Here is a 22,950-nt window from a genome sequence, read left to right on the forward strand (position 1 = left end):
AGGGGGACACCCTTCCTCTCCTGGCGGCTGGGGTCGCGGGGGGCTCCGGCTGGTGCGGGGGGGTCTCGGCCCTCTGGCCTCCCCTCCTCAGGCCGGGGAGTGGGGGGGGGTGTCCTCCCTCGGACCCAGCCGCCGGGTTTGGGGGGGAGTTGTTCCTTGTCCCCGGGGTTTTGGTGCCACTAGCGCTGTGGCGAGCTGGGTGGGTGGCCTTGAAGCCTTCGTGGCCTGAGGATGCTCGCGAGGCAAGCCTTGGGACCCGGTGTGTGTGTTTTGGTTTAGATGAGTTAAAGTGCTACTTAGAAAAGCGCTCTTCCAAGTCCTGTAAAGGACTTAGGTGTCTAGAAGCTTGTGGAGTGTGTTTGTTTTTTGTTTTTTTTTTTCTTTCTAAAATAGGAAGTATTACTCTTTTGAGAAGTGTTGTTTTGGTCAAAATGTCCTGAAAACTGAAAAGTGTCTGCAAAGCTGAGTTTTAGAAAGGTAGCAGGGTTTCTTCTCCCCTGAGAAGAAGCAAGGACCTGAGTCCAGCTCTGGGTTGTTCTGCCCAAGGATTGTCTTTAATGCTTGGCCAAGAAGGTGACCACAGGGAGAAGACATGGCCAGGTGGGACCGTTTGCAGCTCTTCCAGGCTTAATGTGATTGGGTTTTGCTGGCTTGTGTGTGAGAAACCTCTAAGCAAAACAAGAAGTGTGGCACAGGGAGGAAACCAAGGTGGTGGTGACTTATCTCTGCAGCCGGGTGGAAGGGGCTGTTGGGATGTTGGGAATTTCGGGGTTTTGTTTGGGCTATGGAAAACCAAACTTCCTGGTAGCCTGGGCCTGTAGTTAGAATTATAGAATCATAGAATTGCCTAGGTTGGAAGGGACCTTTTAGCTCATGTAGTTCAATCTAAAAGCTCTAAAGTTTGCCTTTTCAGGGTTTGTGATGGTAAAGCTGCAGCTGTAGCTGTATTGGACTTGGCAGGTTAATCTTTACTAATCTGCCGTTCCCGGCTGACGCGGGGTTGGGGCTTTTCCTCCCGTGCTGTATGAAACACTTGGTGTTAATCACCTGCTTCGTCTCTCCTCGTTAGCAACTGGATTTCAGCCCTGGCAGGAGAGGTGTTTCCTCTCCCTCTTCGTGGGAGTGTGCTTAAGAAATGGCTGGGAAATAAAGTTGTTTCTGTTGGCTGGGCAGGAAGGAGCTCCAAATGTTAAAGTAGTTGAATATTTTCTATTAGAAGAGCCTGGGTTAGTGGTTTCTAAGACACTCAAGCAGGGTCTTCTTAAGTGGCTTTTCTAGTGGTCTCTAATTTCAGTTTTTCTGACCTCATGGGTTGAAATTCTTGTTTCCAGGTACCTCCCTTAGGGCAAGCATTTTTGGAAGGCAGCAACAAAAAAACCCAAACCAACAAAAAGTGTGCAAAATGAGCGGATCTGAAGTTGTGATTCTGTAATGGTGCCCTCAGCAACTTCCCTCTCCCTTACTGGTGTTCAGCAGTTGCAGGTAAACTTCCTGCCAGGCCTATGGAGCCACAAGGGATTGTCAAAGCCTTTCCCAAGAGGAAGAAGGTGAGGGATGACTCGGGGAAAAGCATCCCTCCAAAGGTCCCCAAAGAGGAAGTAGCAGAGATACCTGAGGGTAAGTCCTGCATGCCTGTGATGTGGAATATAATACTCCTACCCCAGCTTGTTAACTGGGGGTGCTGTTCCCCCAAAGGCTTTTTCTGGCCTCCAAGTGTGTTGTCTGTAGAGGCCATGGCCAGGTTGCTTTGGCAAACCCACTTGGTACCCTCCAAATACTGCTGGTGGCATCAAGTCCTATGTGAGATACATAGCCCAGGTGGTCTGGGACACCGTTTCTCCTGCCCCTGAGCTCCTGCCCCTGTGTTTTCCTCAGCAGAGTGGCTGAAACCCGTCGCTGCCTACGTGTTGCAAGCTGGCATCGGCCAAGCCCGGGCAGAGATCTTCCACAAGCAGATTGTCCAGAATGGGGGTGTTGTACACAACCAGCTCTCCTCAGAGGTGACGCACGTCATCGTGGCTGAAGACATGGACTGCGATCGGGCCTTTCGGCTCCTTAAATTAACCAAACTGCCTTCAGGGTTGCAGCTGGTGAAGGCGTCCTGGCTGAGTGCTTGCATCAGAGAGCAGAAGCTGCTGAGTACTGCTGGCTATGGGGTCTTCATCCCTCGCAGGTATGCAAATCCCACGCTTTAATTCCTTTCTACAGCGCTTCTATCCTAAACTGAACAGCACTAAAATCTGACCTCCGCTCAAAATCTCAGACTGCAGCTCCTGTGGGCATGACTCCGAGTCATTTCCATGTACAGACTGTGAAATTTAGCAATTTTGTGACCAATCGCCATTCTGTGTACCCCACAAAAACAAACATGGAGTAGGGTCCAGAAGTGCTAAGAGGCGCCCCATCACTTGCTACAGGTGCTAAAGGCACCTCTTCCTAATCCATCAGTGATAACAAGGAGACTTCTTTCAAAAATGCTGAGGATTAAATGCTGTTTCTTACTTATTGCAGATGAAAAGTAGAGAGAGAATTGACAACTAGGCACAAGAGGATATAAGGAGTGGAGCAGCAAGCAGCCACAGGTTAGGATCGAAATGTTTTGGCAAAGTTTTAGAGGGAAAAGTCAAAGAGTGAGGTACATAGGAGTGGAAGTTGCAGGACAGCAAGGTGGATGGAAATTGGGTAATTGAGCCAAAGCCAGAGTAATTAATATGTGAGAGTACAATTCATATGGGTTGTTTGCTCCATCCCAAAACATGCAGAAGAATTTCTCCGTCAAACTTCTGGGGGCTGAGAAGTACTCCTTATCCTGTACTGAGGCATCTGATCCATGACAGGTACCTGGAGGAGGGAGGACCGCAGAAAGAGCAGCAGCAGGTCCTGGGCAGTGAAGAGACCCAGCCTCCAGCAGAGGAGGAAGCAGTGAAACCAAACACTGAAGCACAGGCTGGGAATTCCTTGCAGCGAGGCCTGGGCACCCTTGGACACCAGCAGCTGGCTGAGGTGAGGCTACACACACCAGCCCTTGTTGTGAACAGATCCTGCGTGCTGCTTTCCCTGCCTGAGAGCATCCCTGCAGGGACACAATGCCAGATTTTCTCAGCAAAGGGAAGGCGTTTGGATGTTTCAGTGGGTTGGTGCTGGCAGTCTCAGGCTGTGGACGTGGTTACTGCTTCTCTTTGTCCTTCCTGGGTGTTAAAAGTAAAAACAACTCCCTTTAAATTCCTGTCCCAACCAGAGCATTTCCAGCTGAAGCAGTCCTGGTGCTCTGGTCAGGCCAAAGCTCACTCTAGTGATCATATTTCCCCTGCGTCCTTTTGAGGAGTATTCCCTGGCTGAGGATATCTCACTTTCAGGAAGCTGTCTCTGATATTTCACCCCGTGTTCCTCCCTGAGCCATACTGACCCATTCTCCACTCCTTGGCAAGCGCCCTTGCTCAGACACATGTGTGGTGGATCAGGTTGCCACTTGAAGGATTGTGGTGGTGTGCTTAAAATATCTGCGTTGGGTTATTAGTGGCCTCTGCTGTGAGTCAGCTTCTCCAACCTGCTCTTAACTTTCTTTCCTTTCTCTGCATTTTTGCTCAAGTTTGCTGAATTCTTTTTGGGAGGTGGCATTATTCAAATCTATCTGTAGCAAAGTTATCCCAGACCTCTAAGGGCAGTAGCTGCCTTGTAATGCTGGCATCTGTTTTCTAACATGATTCCAAATTTTGTTTCACAAAACCCTGTAGTTATTCCCTAACTGGCAGCCCACTGAGGGCTCCTTTGTTTTAGGCTTTCTTTTGAGTGCGTGTAGGGGGGGACCTTTTCTCCCTAGACTTAGTATCCAGTGTGTTATAGGCAGAGTTGGCTGCTTCTTAAACTCATCACCTTTGCGGTTACTCCATCTTTGCACATTTTTTGTAGCTCTAATTTAGTGGCAATCGTTATTAACAGATCTCACACTTAATGGGAGAAAGGATCTTTTGTGGTGTTATGGATCCTGTGGCATCTGCCCTGCTTTCTGCTCAGGTTTATTTTGGGTGGTCAGACAACTGCTACAGTCTGAAGCCTTATTGCCTTTTTTTCTTTTAAATCCCCTCCAGCACTGATATTTCTTATTAGTCTGTGCACAAAAGCAATATTTGTAGACATTCCAGTAAAATCTCTTGTCCCAAGTTTTGTGGGTTTGGGAAGGAGAAGACAACCCATGGGATGGTGAGGCCCCACCTTGAGTACTGTGTCCAGTTTTGGGCCCCCTACCATAAAAAAGACATTGAGGGGCTGGAGCGGGTCCAGAGAAGGGCAACAAAGATGGTGAGGGGTCTGGAACACAAGTGTTATGAGGAGAGGCTGAGGGAGCTGGGGTTATTCAGCCTGGAGAAGAGGAGGCTGAGGGGAGACCTTCTGGCTCTCTCCAACTCCCTGAAAGGAGGGTGTAGCCAGGGGGGGTCGGTCTCTTCTCTCAAGTCACAGGCGACAGGACAAGAGGAAATGGCCTCAAGTTGTGCCAGGGGAGGTTCAGGCTGGATATTAGGAAAAATTTTTTCACTGAAAGGGTTCTCAGCCGTTGGAATGGGCTGCCCAGGGAGGGGGTTGAGGCACCATCCCTGGAGGTGTTCAAAAGACGGGTTGATGTAGTGCTGGGAGGTCTGGTTTAGTGATGATGCTCCTTGTTTGTTGTGTGGGTGTCTATTTTTGTCAGTTAGGTTGACGGTTGGACAAGATGATCTTTAAGGTCCCTTCCAACCTAGAAGATTCTGTGATTCCATGATGTGCTTTAAAGATGGTACCAACCACTTTTAAAACCCAGCTACAGCAGTGAAGCTGAAATCTCAGCTCTAGAAGTCGTTTCCATTTGAGCACAGAGTCTTTCCTAGCTTGGGTGAGTGTTTTATTTTCCTCTGGGACGTGATGAGTGTGCCAGGGATTCATACTGAACAGGGGCTGCTTTGGGATTTCTGTGGATGTAAACTCCCGTGAGGAAACCCTCTTTCCAGTCAGACTGTAGCAACCACTGTGTGACTGGCAGCTGGGTGCAGTAGTTTTCTGTGGGGCAGAAACTGGCAGAAAAGTTACTCACTGGCTGAACCTTGGGTCTGTTGCCCCAGGCTGCCTGCCCCCATCTCAGGTGGCCTCTTGCCCCAGCTACTGGGCTTCAGCTGCCATCCCATCTCCTGTGCTGTGCTCCAGACAATCCATGCCTGTCCCAGTCTCACCCAGCTCTAGCAAGGTTGCTGCTGTGGGATCCTGGGGTATTTTAGAAGGTAATGGGACTGGTTGTTTTTGCATGTAGGGTTGTGAGGAGTCTATCAGCTTTGTACTGTTTCACCTGTGTGACACTGCTGGCTGAGAGGATGGAAATTGCCTGTTCCAGCTGCAGAGTTGGTCGTGTTGTGGTTGGATAACATGCTACTTAAATGCTTTTCTGGAGCTTGCTAACTGATCTGAAAACTCTGGGGCTTTGCTGCCCTTAGAGGGAACAGCGTCTTAAGGGAGTTGCGTTGCAGCAGTTTCGAGGCAAATAAAACTGCTTTAGTCTATCAAATCCTCAGTCTGACCCAGTTTTCAGAGTTATAAAACGACATGACAAAAGGGAAACATCCTGCCTCTTCTGTGGAAAGATTTCAGCTCTGTGCCTTACAGGAGTTATGTCTCCAGAACTCTTTAGCCAGCAGAACCAACCAGAGGCTGTAAGGGTATGGCTCTGACGTAGTTGGGCTGATACTCTGCAGAAACAGGACTTGTGTGCTGCCTGTAACTGCTGGACAAACAACCCCGTGCCATTCAGGGTTACTTCCACAGCACAGCAGCTCGTGGATCTTCCTGGACTCCTGTGTTTATACATCAGGAGAGAGGGGGACCCCAGTGAGTAGAGCAGTCTACAAAGCCTCTGTGCTGTTTCCCAATTCTATCCGCTTTTGTTCAGTTACCTGAAGCCAAGGCTCATTGTTTCTTAAGTCCACACAGAGGCATCCTAATGCTGGGGGTATCAGGGAATGTATACATTGGTTCTTTCTTCTGTCACTGTGGAATGTGGAGTCCTTTGTGTCATTCCTTCCTCCCCCTTTTCTCTTGCAGATAGCCATGGGGGAAAATGGAGGGGGGGGTGTAATTTACTACCCTGTTAAGATTTTGTGTCTGTAACGTAAAAACAGACTTCAGTGCCTATCTCTGCATCACGGGGTTGAAGGTGCAGAGTCAGGAGATGTGTCTATGCATCCACCAGACCAGAAGAAGCTTTCCCAGTGAGAGCAGGGAGCCAGGGTGTCCCCAAGCCAGGGATTTCAGCATTGTCATACCGTGCTGCTGTCAGCAGTTGCTCACTTAACCAGTGTCTCACCTCAGTGAGGTCTCAGAGGCTTGGCTAGAGGAGGGGTGTGTGTGCTTGGATCACAGGTGGCCAGCAGGATCTAGTCTCCTGTGCTTGGTGAGGTGTGCACGTAGCTTCCAGGGGTATATCTGTAGCTTGGGTCACAAAGAGCTTTGGTGTGGTGTGCCTATAACCAACAGCTTCCAGAGATGGCAGTTTGAGCACTGCATGCCCTGGGGGTTGGTTACTGCCCTGACTTCCTGCTCTCAGGAGCAGCCCGTGCCAAAGGGACATATGTGAGGCAGGCATTTATTTTCACATGGCTGCTTTTCTACCTCTCCCTAAAGAAAGTCTCTGATGATGAAGACAGCGAAGGAGAAGATGCTGGTGTCACCCAGGGAGATCTGGAAGCACTGATTTCTGGCCGTTACCCTGTGAAATCGTCAGAGGAGACCAGTGACAGCTCTTCTGCAGTGGCACAGCCTGCCAGCAAGTGGGTTTGTGCCCATTCCTCTAACAGCAAAAAGGAGAATCACAACCAGAGCATTACAGAGAAGCTGGAAGTGCTGGCAAAGGCCTATTCTGTCCAGGGGGACAAGTGGAGAGCTCTGGGCTACTCCAAAGCCATCAATGCACTCAAGAGCTACCACAAACCAGTCACCTCCTACCAGGTAAAAAAAATAAATAAAAAAATAAAAAATATCTGCCTTCTCAGTGTGGTGGAGCAGGGAGATAGACCCAGCATCTCAGCTCTGTTTTGAGCCAGATTCCTTTTTTCTTTTTGTATATGGAAAAGCCTCTCTTTGGGGCTTGGCAATTTCCTCCTGTGGGAGGGTTTTGATGGAAGCTGTGCAGCAAGTACAAGTTGTATCTATTGACCACCTGTGGTGTTTTGAGTTGAGCAGGAAAGAGGAGTCTGAGCCTTTTAGGGCCAGATCTGAGCCCCCATGAGATAGATGGGGCTTCTCCAGGCTCAGTGCAGGGATATTTTCACCTTCCCCTTAAGCATCAGCAACTGCCAGCATTTGAGATGGAAGATAAAACTAACTGGATCTAGGCCGGGTTGGCTGTGACAGTCCATCAGTGTTTCAGTCGTGTTCTCCATGCTTGTCCTTTTCCACTTGGCATTGAATTGATGCAGCTTGTGTGAGCCTGGCCTAGAGAAGAGAGCAGCAGTCAGAACTGGTCCTGCCACTCATCAGTCACTGATCAAATGGCTAACCAGGCTCTGCGTGGGTACAGCTCCCCAGCTTGTCTGTAGCCTTTGCTTTTCCAATAGTGGCTCTGGTTTCTTGCTAGGAAGCCTGTAAAATCCCTGGGATTGGGAAGCGAATGGCAGAGAAGATCCTGGAGATCTTGGAGAGCGGGCACCTGCGCAAGCTGGATCACATCAGTGAGAGCGTGCCTGTGCTGGAGTTGTTCTCCAACATCTGGGGAGCAGGGACCAAGACAGCTCAGATGTGGTACCAGCAGGTAAGTTGAGTCCCTTACACAACAGGTTCTCAGACTGGGGTTTGAAGACTGCTGCTGAGTGCAGGAGAGTTACTTTCACAAATAGTTGGCGATTGCCAATATCCACAGATGGGATTTGAGTCTGGTGTTAGAGGAGGAGCTGTGAGGTTGAGTACCATTGTGGGTGTCCCACTGGGGAGAATGGAGCTGAGACCTGAGTTTGGATGGAGGACAGGTGACAGAGACATGCAATAGGAGGAGTTGGGAACACTCTGCCTTTTCCGTTACATTGCTGCTTGGAGCCCATCTCACACTGCTCACTGCAAGGACACTGCTAAGAGCAAGGCTTGAGCCAGGACATCTTGGCCATGAAATGGCTCCTGGTCCAGTTGCTGGCCTGTTGGTTGGGCTGGCTCCTGTAGCTGTCAGAGCAGCCGTCCACCTTGTCTGGCAGTTGTAAAACTGAGGTTAAAATAATGGTGCCAACATGAGCAGCTCAGGCCACTAGGTGGGCTCCTTCTTTAAACACAGTGTGTTTCCTGAGCACAGTTACCAAAGCCTGGTTTTCTGGAGCGTTTGGTTTGTGACTGGAGTCTTTGCTGTCTTAAAAACATGGTTGTGTTCACACTGTAGGCTTTCCCTCGTTGGGATATTCTGGGTGTTGTTCCTTTACCTGCATCCCTGTGTTTTCCTTCAAGCTGTAGGAACACAGTGCTTTGAGAAGAGTAGCCTTCTGTCAGGTTTAGTTAAGATTCAGTTGCTGTGGGGTGGAGATTAGAGGTGTGTGTGGGTAGTGGGATTGCCTAAGTTTAGGAACCAGGTTCAAAGTGTGATCTCAGAAGCTGTGACTGGCTCAGACTTGAGATGGGTTAAATACAATCTCCCCAAATCTTAGTTGAAAGAACAAAGTCTTGGTAGATGTTTGAGTATCATCATCTGACCTGCCCTAGGGTTTCCGGACGCTGGATGATATCCGCACCAAGGCGACTCTCACCAGCCAACAGGCTGTGGGGCTGAAGCACTACAGGGATTTCCTGGAGCGCATGCCTCGGGAGGAAGCTGCAGAAATAGAACAGACTGTGAGTAGTTTGACCCTGGGTCCTCAGAGTGGAGTATGTCCCCTGCTGGGACATAACAGGAGGGTGGATGCTGTGGAAACGTCCCTCGCTGTTATAGCTGAGCTCTTCAGCCTCTCCTCTGAGCAGGGTCAGTGCTTGGGGGCCCCTTTTTGGGGCATGGGCACACAAGACTAGCTCTAGGCAATCCTGCTCTAGCTCTAGGCAATCCTGCTTCAGCAGGGGAGTTGGACTAGATGATCTCTATGGTCCCTTCCAACTCTAAAATTCAGTGAAATTCAGTGAAGACACCTTACTTTGCCCTGTAGGAAGGTTCAGTTGGAGTGCCTGGGGAAGAGGATACTTCACAGGTGTCCGTTCTACACACTGCTTTGAAAAAGGCTGAGTGTGACATGGGTGGGATGAGCAGCTTCCCAGCTCCTCCTGCCTCTCCTCTGAGATGTCTCCCTGGTGCTGCTTCTCCAAAGGAAGCTGTGAGAGCACCCAGTGAGCTGGTTGGCAGTGGGAGGACAGAGTGTGGCTATCCTTGCTGGAAGCGAAGGGGATCCAGGTTGCAGGTGGGTGCTGCTTGCTCTACAGAGGCCACGGCACTCCAGGATTATGGAATCACAGAATCACAGAATCTTAGTGGTTGGAAGGGACCTCTGAGATCATCGAGTCCAACCACACAAAAAAAAAAACAAAAAAAAACACACACAAAAAAACCCCCCAAACAAATACAAAACACACCACACCAAACGCCCACCAAAAACCCCGCACCCACCAACTAAACCCCACACTCAACACCTCACCATAAACCAATAACCTCGGGCACTAGAGCATGCCCTGAAGAGCCATGTCTATACGTTTCTTAAATCCCTCCAGGGATGGTGACTCCACCACCTCCCTGGGCAGGCTGTTCCAGTGCCTGACCACTCTCTCAGTAAAGTAGTTCTTTCTAATATCTAATCTAAATCTCCCCTGCCCCAACTTCAGACCATTTCCTCTGGTCTTGTCGTTCGTCCTTTGGGAGAAGAGGCCAACACCTGCCTCTCTACAACCTCCTCTCAGGGAGTTGTAGAGGGCAATGAGGTCTCCCCTCAGCCTCCTCTTCTCCAAACTCAACATGCCCAGTTCCCTCAGCCTCTCCTCATAGGAATGCTGAGCCGGTGTACCCTAATGTGAGCAGAGAGTTTGGGGGACACACTGTCATTGCTACCCCTGTGCTCTCTGGTCACCATGGCAGCAGCAGCCAGCATGACCCTGTCACTCGGCCACAGGGCCTGGCCACAAAGAATACACTCCTGCCAGGCTCCTGCTGGGGTGTCAGTCCCGTGTGCCGGATTAGCCATTTTGGTGGGGAGTGCTCCCTTTCCCAAGCAGGCTGGGTCGAGGAGCTGGCTCTTGGGGGTGGGTCTATTGTTATCTTGATGGGATTACTGCACTCCCCTCCATACACACACACACACACACCTCTGATCCAGGCCCAGGAGAGAGAATGAGGGATTAGTCACTGTCTGTGCTGCCTGTCACAGTGAGATCTGAGGAGCTTTTAGGCTCTTGGGTGGGGCTGGGAGTTTTCTAGAAATCTTCATTTAAAGCCAGAAGGGGGGTAAGGACACCAGAGGAGGGCTTGCTCCGCATGAGAAAGGCTTGTGGCTTCTTGGAGCACCTCTGGGGCAAAGGTTAATGGGTTTATCTCTTGCTAATGAAGGATGATCCCCAAGAGTGACAAGGGGCTGTGGGCATGGACACTGCCTTCCTGAACCCCAGCCTCTGTGATGGCCTCGTCACTGGGAATTGCTGAGCCCCTAATTATTTGCTGCCAGCAGGGTGATTGGCACAATCAGACCAAGGATACTTTACTCCTGTCCAAGGACTTGGGAGCTTTTCTTAAGCATTTATTGAATGAAGCCATCAGAATTAGCACTCTCTGCACAAAACAGGATCTGGGGTCCAGCCTGGAGGTGGCTGCATCGGGGGAAGTTCTGATTGTATGTGTGTGATTGCTGGCAGCAGCGTGTTGGCATCAATCCATTCCTTCTAAAACACTACAACATTGGTCATTTTTCTGGGTTAGGAAGCCCAGCTCTCCTGCAAAGGCAGAGCTTCTGGCAGGAGTGGACTCCAAGGGACACTTGCAGGTTTTCTGCTGTCTTGGGTCCTGCTGGGGAGACTCTCCATGAGCCCATCTCTGCTTCTGAAACAGGACCTCTGACCATCATGTTGAACTGATTCTCGTTGTGGGCAGAGCTGGTGAGCTTTGCCCTCCTGGCCCACAGCAGAGCTGAAAAACTTCTTGGAAACCAAAAGCTCTAAGAGGTTATGCTGTACTTTGCCACCTCAGCATTGCTGCATCTTCCTGCTTGTCCCAACGCAGCTCCAGCCCAGTGCTGATGACTGATGGTAGTGCCATGGTGGGTCATCATATTGTGTGGCAGTGTGCTGGGCATTGGCAGGACTGGGTGGAGGCCACCCTGGCTCACGTGGCTCCTGAGAGCAGGCCAGCCTCCTTGGTGGGGCAATTTGCCACGCCTGCCAAATGTCTGCTCTGCATGGAGACCCTGGAGATGCAGGACAGGCCACAAGGCAGAGAGAAGATTCTCTGCTGTCTTGATGGAAAGAGCATGGAGAGACTGGTGTGTGATTCCTCATCCCTCTTTCTCTTCTTGGAGGTCAGACAAGCTGCCCTGGCCCTGAAGCCTGGGCTCGTGTGTGTGGCATGTGGCTCCTACCGTCGGGGGAAGCCCACCTGTGGGGACGTGGATGTGCTGGTCACTCACCCAGATGGGCAGTCTCACCGTGGGGTGTTCAGCAAGCTGCTCGACAGCCTCCACAGGAGCGGTAAGAGAGCTGGAAACTGGCACGTGGTGTTTGAAGCTGTTCTTAGCGTGGCCGAGCTGAGGAGGCAACGAGGTGGATGGCCTTCATGAAGGGTGGGTGATTGGTTTTCCCAAGAACAGGGCAACGTGTGTGTCCTTAAGAGTGCTGCCCTTGGTCTTGGCCCTACTGCAGTGGCAGCTCTGCAGCTGAGGTTATGGAGGGAGTGTTGCTGCAGCTCAGCCCAGCTTTCCCCCTCTACTCCACACTGGTGGGGCCACAACGGGAATCCTGTGTCCAGTTGTGGGCTCCCCAGAGAGACAGAGAACTACTGGAGAGAATCCATCTTAGAGGAACAAAAATGATGGAGGGGTTGGAGCATCTCCCTGATGAGGAAAGGCTGAGAGAGCTGGGGCTCTTCAGCCTGGAGAAGAGAAGGCTGAGGGGAGACCTTCTTCATGCTGACAAGTCTCTAAAGGGGGGGTTGAAGGAGGATGGAGCCGGACTCTTTCCAGTGGTTCCCAGGGACAGGACGAGGGGCAACGGGCACAAGCTGGACCATGGGAAGTTCCACTCCAATGGGAGGAAGAACTTGTTTGGGGTGAGGGTGGCAGAGCCCTGGCAGAGGCTGCCCAGGGAGGGTGTGGAGTCCCCTTCTCTGGAGATCTTCAAGCCCCGCCTGGATGCTCCTGAGTGATGTGCTCTGGGCAGCCCTGCTTTGGCCGGGGGGTTGGACTGGAGGGTCTCTAGAGGTCCCTTCCAACTCTGACAATTCCATGATTCTCCTGTCTGCTTGAGGCTGTCGGGGCTGAGGCTGGGTTGCCCTTGGGGTCCCACAGCACGTTATGAGACACCTCAACCACTGTCTGGACAGTACGAGTTTGGGGTGGAGGTGTCATTCTCTACCGTTCAGCTCCTCTCTGCCTGTTCTTTCCCCCCAGGCTTCCTTACAGATGACCTGGTGAGTCAGGAAGACAATGGAGATCAGAAGAAGTACCTGGGGGTGTGCCGGCTCCCCGGGCCAGCCCAGCGTCACCGCCGGCTCGACATCATCGTGGTCCCTTACAGTGAGTTTGCCTGTGCCCTGCTCTACTTCACTGGCTCCGCTCACTTCAACCGCTCCATGCGGGCCCTGGCCAAGACCAAGGGCATGAGCCTCTCCGAGCATGCCCTCAGCTCAGCTGTGGTGCGAGGCCCTGGAGGTGTCAAGGTGGCATCTGGCCATACTTTACCCACCCCTACAGAGAGAGATGTCTTCATTCAGCTGGGGCTGCCTTACCGGGAGCCCTCAGAACGGGACTGGTGACAACTGGTTGTCACCCAGCACCCTGGGCCCGCTGCTGTGCTGCTGTTTTGAAGGGTGCTGGTTTCCCCAGTGCTGCTCTGTGGTGACTGCAGATATGGTGGCATCTCACAGCAAACTGGGGCTCCTCGCAGGTGCAGGGCCCTGTTGCCAGCAGAGCTGTGTGGCTTCACCCAGCAGAGGCCGTGGGCTGGAATGAAGAGCTGCTTAATGCTACACACAGCCTCATGTCGTAGTTCTTGTGCAGCCCTTGGCTACCAAATGGGCTTGCTGCCCGTTGGCTACCTTGGCCCTGCTCTCCCCAGGGAAGCTTCAGAAGGCTGGGCTGCAGAGCCTTGTGGTCCAGCTCTTCCCAGTGCTTGGGAGCAGGGGAAGTGGGGTGCATCTTCCTTTGTGTCTGAGCGCAGAAACCCCAAAATCTCCGGCCCGAGCTGGGTATGAAGGCAGCCAGGGTCTGGCTTGGCCCTGGAACAGGACTTCCCCCTTCTCACTGCTGCTAGCAGTAGCTACTGAGGGCATCATGAAGGGTCCCCCTGTGCTGCTGCTGTGTCCTCCCTCCATCTGAGGTTACTTGTGACCTCTGGTGGGGTCTTCCCTGCACGGGGCTGGGCTGCTGTGACTGCCACCAGCTTCCCCTGGAGCTAGATAAACTTTGAAGGAGCTGCAGGGTCCCGATGTTCTGTGCTGGCTTGCTCTGAGCCCATTGTGTGCTGTGAACCCCCTGGTCTGGCCCCAAGGGCTCCTTTCCTCTCAGTGGGGGAGATGAATGGACCTGGTGGCTCAGGGGAGCCGTGCTCAGGAAGGGTTTGAATGTGATGGCAATGAATGTAACCCGGCAGGGCTGCGTGTGTGCACAGGAGCTGTGGAGGCAGAGAAACACCAGGCAGTTTAGTTCTAATTTGGGTGAAGCAAAGCTTTCCCTTTGTCCGTGTGTAAGTCATGGAGTCATCTCCACTCCACTCATGATCAGAGTGTGTGTCTGTGCCATATTTGAGTGTACACGTACACACGTCCTGGCCCCATCAGCTCCGTGGGAGTGATATTTATTTCTCAGGAAACCTCAACTTTTTTGATATTCTAGAGATGGATGTCCCAGAGGCTCCCAGTGCTCTGTCTCCGTTATGGGTATTGCAGTGTTCCTCCTGGCAGAGGAGGTGTTTCTGTGCCAGGACCCCGGGGCTCCCTCTGGCCAGTCTCTGGGCCTCCTCCTCCTCCCTTGTCTGGTGGGGGTCCTGCCACCCCCGCTCTGCACTCTGCTTGTCTTTGTCACCTGCAGTGACAAGCTGTGTGTTTGCTGCCAAGGGCATTAAACCTGGTGGGTTTGCACAGTTTCTTGCTGCACCATCAGCCATGGCTGGTGGGCACCAGCAGTGGGGCTGGGGTGTTTGCTGGGCACACCTTGACCCCAGTGGTGTCACTTGTCAGCCCAGCTTTTCTGCTGAACACTTGATGGAAATGAATGTCTGCTGGTATGTCTCGGTGCTTTGAAATGTGAAGTGTAATAAATGCTTTCGTTCTTTTTCCTTCTCATCTCTGTTTGCTCTCTGCCTGTTGGGACTCTTCCCTCTGGGTGACCAGGGTCCCTCTTGTGCTGGCCCATCTCTCCTTGCTCTCAGTACAGGCAGGGAGAAGGCAATGGAGACCTTCACACTGTTGGATCACCACTTCTGGCTCTCAGAGCAGGGATTTGCTGGCCACCATCGTGCCATGGCAGAGTGGGATCTGGCTCTATCCCAGTATCCAGCTGGTCATGGGGCTGAGCTGGATGGAGCTGGCTGTGCCGAGAAAGGAGCAATTCCTGAGCTCTGAGCCTTGGGCTGAGCTCTTGGTGTGAGGAGTCAGGAAGGCATCATAGAATTGTCTGGGTTGGAAGGGACCTTTCAGATCATCCAGTCCAACCATCACCCTAACTCTGATAAAACCCATCACTAACCCATGGCTCTAAGCACTATGGCAACCCGGCTTTGAAATCCCTCCAGGGATGGGGCCTCAACCCCTGCCCTGGGCAGCCCATTCCAAGGCTGAAGAACCCTTTCCATGGAAAAATTGTTCCCAATCTCCAATTTGAACCTGCCCTGGTGCAACTGGAGGCCGTTTCCTCTTGTCCCATGGCCTGTGACTTGGGAGCAGAGACCGACCCCCCCTGGCTACACCCTCCTTTCAGGGAGTTGGAGAGAGCCAGAAGGTCTCCCCTCAGCCTCCTTTTCTCCAGGCTGAACCCCCCCAGCTCCCTCAGCCTCTCCTCATCAGACTTCTTCTCCAGACCCCTCCCCAGCTCCGTTGCCCTGCTCTGGACCCGCTCCAGCCCCTCAAGGTCTTAGTTTTGGGCCCCTCCCCACAAAAAGAACCCAGCCCTTGAGGTGGGGCCTCCCCAGTGCCCAGGACAGGGGGACAGTCGCCTCTCGAGTCCTACTCACCACACATCACTGTCAGCTTTTCAGTGTTTCATCAAAGATTAGGGTGTGTGGGTGTCCCCTGTGCCTGAACACAGCTCAGTCTCTGGAGCTTGGAGATGCTTTGGTTGTTGAAGGGGAATCTGAGCAGCCTGGAAGCCCAAGGAACACGTGGAGATGAGCAACAAGAAAAGTTGGCTCAGAAGGGAGATGGAAAAGCCAGAGAGGGACAGCAGGTGCTGGCGTGGGCAGGTGGAAGCAGTGAGGGCTGGGCTGGGTTCTCTAGGGCCAAAGGGTGGTCAGAACCAGACCAGGGCGTGGGAGGTCCAGGAGGAGCACTCTCTCCCCAGGAGGGCTGTGGAGCTCAGGGACCAGCCCCAGAGAGGAGGGTGTCCCCATCCTTGGGGTCAGCCAGGCCTTGTCCAGGGCTGGGGATTGTCCTGCCCCAAAGGGAGGTGAGATGGGGGGTTTTTCCTAGAGCCTTATGCCTGGCAGCCCTGGGCACGGCCTGTTTCTTCCTGAGCTGGGGCAGGGAGTGGAGTATGGAGCTCCTCACCCCAGTCCCTTGATGAACACAGGTTTGCCTCCACCTCTGGATGGTGGGATGAGCTGTTCCCAGGGGGCTGGGGCTGCCCCTCTCACCAGGGCCTCGTGCTGGGGACATCACTGGAGATGGGGTAGAGGTGGCACTGCTGGCCCCTCGCTCCTCACCCTTTGTCACCCCCTGCTCCGGGGTCACGATTCACACCCTGGTGCCAAAGGGCTGCTGCAGGAGCACATCAAAGCCCTGCCCCTGCTGTTTGTGCTGCTTTTACTGGGGGGGGAGGCCAGCCATGGGGCTGTGTGTGGTGGGGGCTGCTCAGGAGCAGGACTGTTTGCCCCAACCCCTCGGGAAATGGTGGTGAGGGTGGCCCTAGGGCTTACGTGCCATGGGGGGGCTGCTGAGGGGGGTGTCCTGCCAGTCCCCTGCCCTGTGAGGGAATAACACAGAATCTTCTGGGTTGGAAGGGACCTTAAAGATCATCTTGTCCAACCTAATTTTGACAAAAATAGACACCCACACAACAAACAAGAAGCATCATCACTAAACCATATCTCCCAGCACTACATCAACCTGTCTTTTGAACACCTCCAGGGATGGGGTCTCAACCACCTCCCTGGGCAGCCCATTCCAATGGCTGAGGAAGGGGCCTGATGCCTGTCTGTCCATCCCCTCCCACCCCTCAAGTCCCTGCCCGTGATTTTTGGAGGGGGCAGAGGGCCCTCCTGTGGCCAGCTGCGGCCAGGTGGGGTGAGGATGAATGGGGACCATCTCCCCCGGGTGCAGCTGCGGTGGATGCAAAGGGGCAGGAGGTGAAGGAGAACAACGAAGAGTTTGTTCATCCAGAGCAGTTGGGGGATGACATTTCTGGATGCTGAAGGCTCCCTCCTCCCCCTCATCCTGGGACAAACATGAGGGGCTGGAACGTGCTGCCCAGTGCCAGCCCTGAGTTGAACAGTCTCTCCTGCCGTGGATGGAAAGGACAGAGCTGCTGAAGGGACACAGTCTCCTTCTTTGTGCCCCTAATCCTGCCCTCCATCCTCCCAGTCACTTGCAGGTGCCAAGCCAGGGGCTAACTCCAGCCTGGCACCCCCTGAGGCACCATGCTCCTCTGAGACCCCTCTTTGGCCCTTGCAGGAGGGCAGGACCTGGCCACCCTTCACCCTCTTCTAAACCCTGAGGTGCCCTTGAGAAGAAGGTACAAGAGATGGGGCTCTCGGGGTGCCTGGGAGAAGGTGGGTGCTGACCCCCCAGGGGAGGTGCAGGCAGGGTGAGCAAAGACAGATTTAGGCAGCTCTAATGAGGTGTTGCCTCGTTCCTTCTTCCCAGGAAGGGGCTTTGGCTATTCCCCCTCCCCAGCACCCCCCGTTCCTCCCTGGCTGTGCGTCTGATCATCCTGAAAATTAAAAATAAACCCAAACGCAGCAGCACTTAAAGACCAAATGGAAAGTCGGGGAGCTGGGATGGGTGCTCAGCTCCTGCTGCAGAGCCCTGCACCCCCAGGGTGGGCCCAGAGCAGGGTTTCAGGTGATTCCCATCAGGAATCCCTCTGCCCCCCCCATCCCCCCCCAGGAAAAAAGGAAGAAAAAGCCTGGGTGAAGTCACTGCAGCGCTGAGCGTTGGGCAGCTCTTCCCACCCTGCTCCCTACCCTCTGGGGAGGGCACCCATCCTTGGCCATCACCCTCATCCTCGTGCAGGGGTAGGAGGGTGCCGGGGCTGAGGAAAAGGGGTGCAAAAAGCAGATTTTTTTGGCTTCTAAGGCGTTTACTCCGTCTTCAGGAGTAAATATTTGCTAATGGCAGCACGGGCGGGCGAATGTAAGGGAGCTGCTCCCCCCGCCGGAGCAGGCAGGGAAATGAATATGAATTTATCATGATTAGGTGAACCCAGCAGGGAGAGCGGGAGAGAGAGGGCTAGGCAGGGAGGGGGCGGGCGAAGATGGATCTTTGCAATAAAATTAAATAAGGACACCAAATAGAGTCACTTCTCACACGCTCGCCCGCCCTCCTGCGCGCGGGGCCTCTCCCGCCTCCCGCGCTCCTCTGGCTTTGCTGATTTCTCTCTTTCCTCAAATTTATGAGGCCAATTATGAAGATGAGGTTGGAAGTTCTCGGAAGTTCACTAAATGCAAAGTGTGGTCCCTGCTGTTCCCATCAAATTAATTAACCAAGCGCTATTGATGGCCGGGGCGACATTGGCACGGCGTGGAGAGAGAGAGAAGGGCTGCTGGGGGGCAGGCGGGGGGGGTCTGCAAAGAGGGGGAGCAGAGGTCCCTGCAGGGCATCCCCAGGGCCAGAGAGCAAGTGGATGAAGCTGGTGGGCAGCAGGAGTGAGGGATGCAGGAGGGGATGTGCCACGTCCCAGCATTGATGCTCAGCATCTCAGACTCTGTTTCCAGCACCCCTGGTCTCTGGCTGGAGGACGATCCAGCCAGGTGATGGGATGGGAGCAGATGGGCTGATGGGACCGTGGCATGGGTTTGTGGTAGGACACTGTGCCATGTCCCGTGGTGGAGGCCACAGCAAGGGCTGGTGGTCAGCATGAGCCTGTGCCTGGAAGAGCAAAGCCTGCAGCCAGTGCCCTCTTGGGCACTCCAAGATCTAGCCAGGCTGGGATGATGCCAACCCCGATCCCATGGGGATGGTCTGCACCGGGGCCTCCCACTCTGGTAGACAAGTGACTTTCCTTATGGCTTAGCAGGGATGGTGCAGTCAGGACAGACCCACTACCACCTTCCCCTGTCCCCTGTGTCCCAGCAGCCCCCCCTGCCTCAATTTCCCTACCTGGGCTATGGGAAACAGCCTGTCTGTGCCTTGCAGGTAAGATCTCATGAGCTGAGTGTCCTGATCTGACAAGGCCCCTTGGCCATCCCCAACCTTTGTGTGCAGCATCCCAGCTCCTCAGGGCTCTCAGAGAGGGTGAGAGCTTCACGGTGGGGACAGCAACCCTGTGCCTAAAGCACCCCAGCTCTTATGGGGCAGTTCCTGTGCCCGGACTAGCTGTGCCCCCACACTCACTGTAGGGAATGGCTTTTGGGGATCCAACGTGACCCACCATGTCTGCCATGTCCCATGGTGCTGAGATGCTTCCTCGGTGCTTGCTGCCCGTGTGAGCAGCTGGGATGCTGCTGCAGAACAGGGGGTGTGAGTCCCTGGACTCTCACGTTCAGCTCAGACAGTGGGCAAACAGCCTTTCCTTTGCCTGTCTTGGGGTGAAAATTCACTCAAAACAGTTAATATATTTATTGAGATTGTAAAAAGGTCCAGTACTCAGGCCCTGGATCATACCCAGGACATCTCCACTTGCTCCGCTGCTGCTCTGTGCCTCAGTTTCCCCTCCTTGAATTTCCTGAGGCTGTTTGCTGCTGAGGTTGTCACTGTGTGCAAGCAGCATCCCAGTTTCCGAGGAGCCTTGGTAGCATCTAGTGGCCGTGAGATGTGACCAAAGAAAGGCATAGTCCTCACCCCCAAACCAACCTCGTTTCACACCAAACGTGTGTGCCATAAGGCTCCCTGCTTGCACCACCCTGGCACAGGGACCTTCCCCTGTTGTGCCACGAGGTCCTGACTTCAACCCTTTTGCGGTTGCTGTCTGCATCCAAACCAACCACCTTGTTCCAGGGGTGAAAGATGCAGGTTGTGTCCTCAGACCAGGGATCTCCCAGTGGGGAAAGGACACAGAGGTCCCAAGGGAGACCAGCTCCGAGCATCCTGCAGGTGTCCAGCTCCCAGCACGGCATGGCCGTGCATCCCACGAGGATGCTTTGCAAGAGGATCTAGATAGATTGGATCACTGGGCCAATGCCAATGGAATGAGTTTCAACAAGGGCAAGTGCCAGGTCCTGCACTTGGGCCACAACAACCCCCTGCAGCGCTACAGGCTGGGGAAGTGTGGCTGGAGCTGCCTGGAGGAAAGAGACCTGGGGGTTCTAGTTGACAAACGGCTGAATATGAGCCGGCCGTGTGCCCAGGGGGGCAAGAAAGCCAATGGATCCTGGCTTGTATCAAAAATAGTGTGACCAGCAGAAGTAGGGAGGTGATTGTGCCCCTGTACTCAGCACTGGGGAGGCCACACCTCGAGTGTTGTGTCCAGTTCTGGGCACCTCAATACAAGAGAGATCTGGAGGTGCTGGAGTGAGTGCAGAGGAGGGCAACGAAACTGGTGAGGGGGCTGGAAAACAAATCGTATGAGGAGCGGCTGAGGGAGCTGGGACTGTTTAGTGTGAGAAAGAGGAGGCTGAGGGGAGACCTCATCACTCTCAACAACTTCGTGAAAGGACACTGTAGAGAGGTTGGTGCTGGTCTCTTCTCACAGGTAATTAGTGACAGAACGAGCTTCAAGCTCCAACAGGGGAGGTTTAGATTGAACATTAGGAAAGAATTTTTCACTGAAAGAGTGGTCGGGCATTGGAACAGGCTGCCCAGGGAGGGGGTGGAGTCACCATCCCTGGCTGTGTTTAAGGGCCGTTTAGATGCAGTGCTGAGGGACATGGTGTAGGGGAGGACTTTGTAGAGTAGGGGAGATGGTTGGACTCGATGATCCCAAGGGTCTCTTCCAACCTAGACCATTCTATGATTCTGATTCTATGATGCACCATCCCCGTGCCCGGCTGTGGCCACGTGCCTCCACCTTTCCTGCTCCTGCTTCTTTTCGCTGGCTTCGCTCCTGCCCCGGTGATCAATGGGCTCTGCTCGGGCTGGAAAACAGCACAAACAGAGGCATTTACAAACCCGCTGTCTCTGCACCAGGGCCATAACTCAGGCTGCCCGTCTCTGCTGGGAAGGGGAGGCAGGCGCTCCTGCTCCGGTGCCAGCACCGACATCTCCCCTCTCCTGGTAAATGCGTTACTTGGGGATAATTTACCTGCTTATGTCAAGTTTGAAAAAGAAATAGACTGGCTGCTCTGCAGCTCCTGACACTTGGCAGCGTGTGTGCACGGACACACGTCTCTACCTGGAGAAAAAAAAAATAAAAATAAAAATCTCCTGAGCTGTAAGGAGCGGTTTAAAAACGCCTGGACCTCAGAGCTGCAGGCCCTGCGGGGAGTCTCAGGTGTCTAGTACTGAGGCTGAGCTCTCACCGTGGTCTGTTCCTCCGTGGGGTCTGCAGCCACCCACCGGGCTCCCCAAGCCTCACGGGGGGCTGCTCAGGGCTGGATGCCCCATGTCCCCCCCCAGTGTGCCAGGACCTGGAGCGGGTCCAGAGAAGGGCGACAAAGATGGTGAGGGGTCTGGAGAATAAGTCTTATGAGGAGAGGCTGAGGGAGCTGGGGTTATTCAGCCTGGAGAAGAGGAGGCTGAGGGGAGACCTTATTGCTCTCTACAACTACCTGAAAAGAGGGTGTAGAGAGGTGGGGGTCGGTCTCTGCTCCCAAGTCCCAGGTGACAGGACAAGAGGAAACGGCCTCAAGTTACACCAGGGGAGGTTCAGGCTGGATATTAGGAAAAATTTTTTCACTGAAAGGGTTCTCAGCCATTGGAATGGGCTGCCCAGGGAGGTGGTTGAGGCCCCATCCCTGGAGGTGTTCAAAAGACGGGTTGATGTAGTGCTGGGAGGTCTGGTTTAGTGATGATGCTCCTTGTTTGTTGTGTGGGTGTCTATTTTTGTCAGTTAGGTTGATGGTTGGACAAGATGATCTTTAAGGTCCCTTCCAACCTAGAAGATTCTGTGATCGGGGGGGGTTTGGGGGGGGGGGGGGGATGCTGGTGCAGCTGCCCTGTCGCCCGTGGGTGAGGACCTCAGTGGGGACCCTGGGTGGCTGAGAAGCTGGTCCATCCCCGGAGCGGTGGGCTCGGGCAGCCGCCGTCCTGGCAGGCAGCAGATGGAGCTGGAGGACCGGGGATGGGCAGACACGGGCGGGATGCAGGCAGCTGGGCCTCTGCTCAGCCAGCCCCATCCTGGGGGGGAAACACCCCCCTCCCCAGCCAGGCCTCCCCAGCAGGACAGCGGGAGGTGCCCCCGCCTGCAGACTGTCCCCTCCAGCTCCCTGCTGCCACCTCTTTGACCTGGCTCCAGACACATCACCCCTCCCAGGCAGGGCCATCCACCACAGGTGAGTGATTCCCTCCCTACAAAACCAGTGTCCCCCAGTGTCCCCCAGCTTTGGGACTAGGGATGCTGGGCTGCTGGCACCAGGGTACGGGGAGGATCATCAACTGGGATGTTGTCTGGCTCTAAGGGAAACTCCTGCTCTCCATCTCCCCATGAGATCCATTCTTCTCAAAAACCTTCTCTCCTCCCCAACTCCCCTTTCCCCAGTTTTCCACCCCTTTCCTACAGCCATCGTTCTGGGAGTGGTGGCCGTCTCCCTCCTCCTCCTGGCTGCAGCCACCTACTGTGCTGTGAAGAAAGGTGAGCGATTTTGGGACACTGAGGGGAACCAATGAGGTGAAACCCAGAGGGAAGGTTAAATCACCCATCCTGGTTTAGCATTGCCAGTTCCTTACCCCGTATCACGGGACGGGGAAAGAAACCTTTCCTTTATAGGCTCTGGGGAGGAAGGGTAGCTGTGACCGAGAAGACCAAATGATTCCCTGCTCCTGGGAAAGGTTTGTTCCCAGCCCTCTGGGCACAAGAAGGGAGTCCCCGGGGGGCAAACACGGCTCCTCAACACTTGGGCTGTGCACAGCTGCTGAGAGCTTGGGTGGGCACCCCCCGAGGTCATCCTCCGTCCCCTCTCTAGGCTATTTGGGGCTCAACCCTCCTGCTTCATTGTGGGCAACTTCTCTCCGGCTGGCCCGTGTCCCCTCTCACCTCTGTGACCAGCTGGGGTGGGTGGCACCGTGCTCCCCAGCAGCCTGAGGACCTGCTGGGAGGACGGTGTGGTCCATGGGGAGCCTGACCTGGATGTGAGGGAGCTGGGGCAGGGTCTCCATCCCTGGGGAGCATCCCAGGGCTGAGAGGGGGTCCTGTGGCACGTGGCGGGTGCCTGTCACTGCCATCCCCCGGTCTCCTTGCCCATAGGGAGCTGATTTATGTCCGGGCCAGCCTGTGCTGACCTCCTACTTTGGCTCAGGCATTATAACTAATGGCAGGTCAGCAGAGCTACAGCGAAAGTGAAGTGGCTGGTGGGGGGATGTGGAGGGGGGCG

The 22,950-nt window shown here is 54.1% G+C and overlaps 2 protein-coding genes across 3 annotated transcripts in view; both read left to right on the forward strand.

Moving 5' to 3' along the window:
- The first annotated feature begins 85 nt into the window (after nucleotides 1–85).
- Nucleotides 86–14,455, forward strand: POLL (polymerase (DNA directed), lambda). 2 transcript variants are annotated; one of them, XM_014957750.1, is made up of 9 exons: nucleotides 86–600; nucleotides 1,332–1,617; nucleotides 1,876–2,173; nucleotides 2,838–3,003; nucleotides 6,643–6,966; nucleotides 7,595–7,768; nucleotides 8,698–8,826; nucleotides 11,478–11,646; nucleotides 12,564–14,455. In XM_014957750.1, exons 2-9 carry the CDS (start codon nucleotides 1,503–1,505, stop codon nucleotides 12,926–12,928), a joined length of 1,740 nt encoding a protein of 579 aa, XP_014813236.1. In that variant the 5' UTR covers nucleotides 86–600; nucleotides 1,332–1,502; the 3' UTR covers nucleotides 12,929–14,455. The 2 variants fall into 2 exon arrangements, with proteins under 2 accessions (XP_014813236.1, XP_014813246.1); XM_014957760.1 differs by having other exon boundaries at nucleotides 1,879–2,173.
- Nucleotides 14,456–18,562: 4,107 nt separating this feature from the next.
- LOC106897118 overlaps nucleotides 18,563–22,950 on the forward strand; it is a 10,133-nt gene continuing 5,745 nt past the window's right edge. The window contains exons 1-3 of the mRNA XM_014957524.1: nucleotides 18,563–18,679; nucleotides 21,785–21,912; nucleotides 22,119–22,211. Coding sequence (XP_014813010.1) covers nucleotides 18,563–18,679; nucleotides 21,785–21,912; nucleotides 22,119–22,211 — 338 coding nt within the window. The remainder of the gene's footprint in view (nucleotides 18,680–21,784; nucleotides 21,913–22,118; nucleotides 22,212–22,950) is intronic.

This window comes from Calidris pugnax, unplaced genomic scaffold (genome assembly GCF_001431845.1).
Source record: "Calidris pugnax isolate Ruff unplaced genomic scaffold, ASM143184v1 scaffold4, whole genome shotgun sequence".
Lineage (NCBI taxonomy): Eukaryota > Metazoa > Chordata > Aves > Charadriiformes > Scolopacidae > Calidris > Calidris pugnax.

Bases quoted from the DNA above. Each gene is read 5' to 3' on its own strand.
- POLL (XM_014957750.1), top strand. From the start codon at position 1,503: ATGGAGCCACAAGGGATTGTCAAAGCCTTTCCCAAGAGGAAGAAGGTG. The intron at 6,967-7,594 runs GTAAAAAAAATA...GTTTCTTGCTAG, and splicing joins AACCAGTCACCTCCTACCAG to GAAGCCTGTAAAATCCCTGG. The intron at 7,769-8,697 runs GTAAGTTGAGTC...GACCTGCCCTAG, and splicing joins CTCAGATGTGGTACCAGCAG to GGTTTCCGGACGCTGGATGA.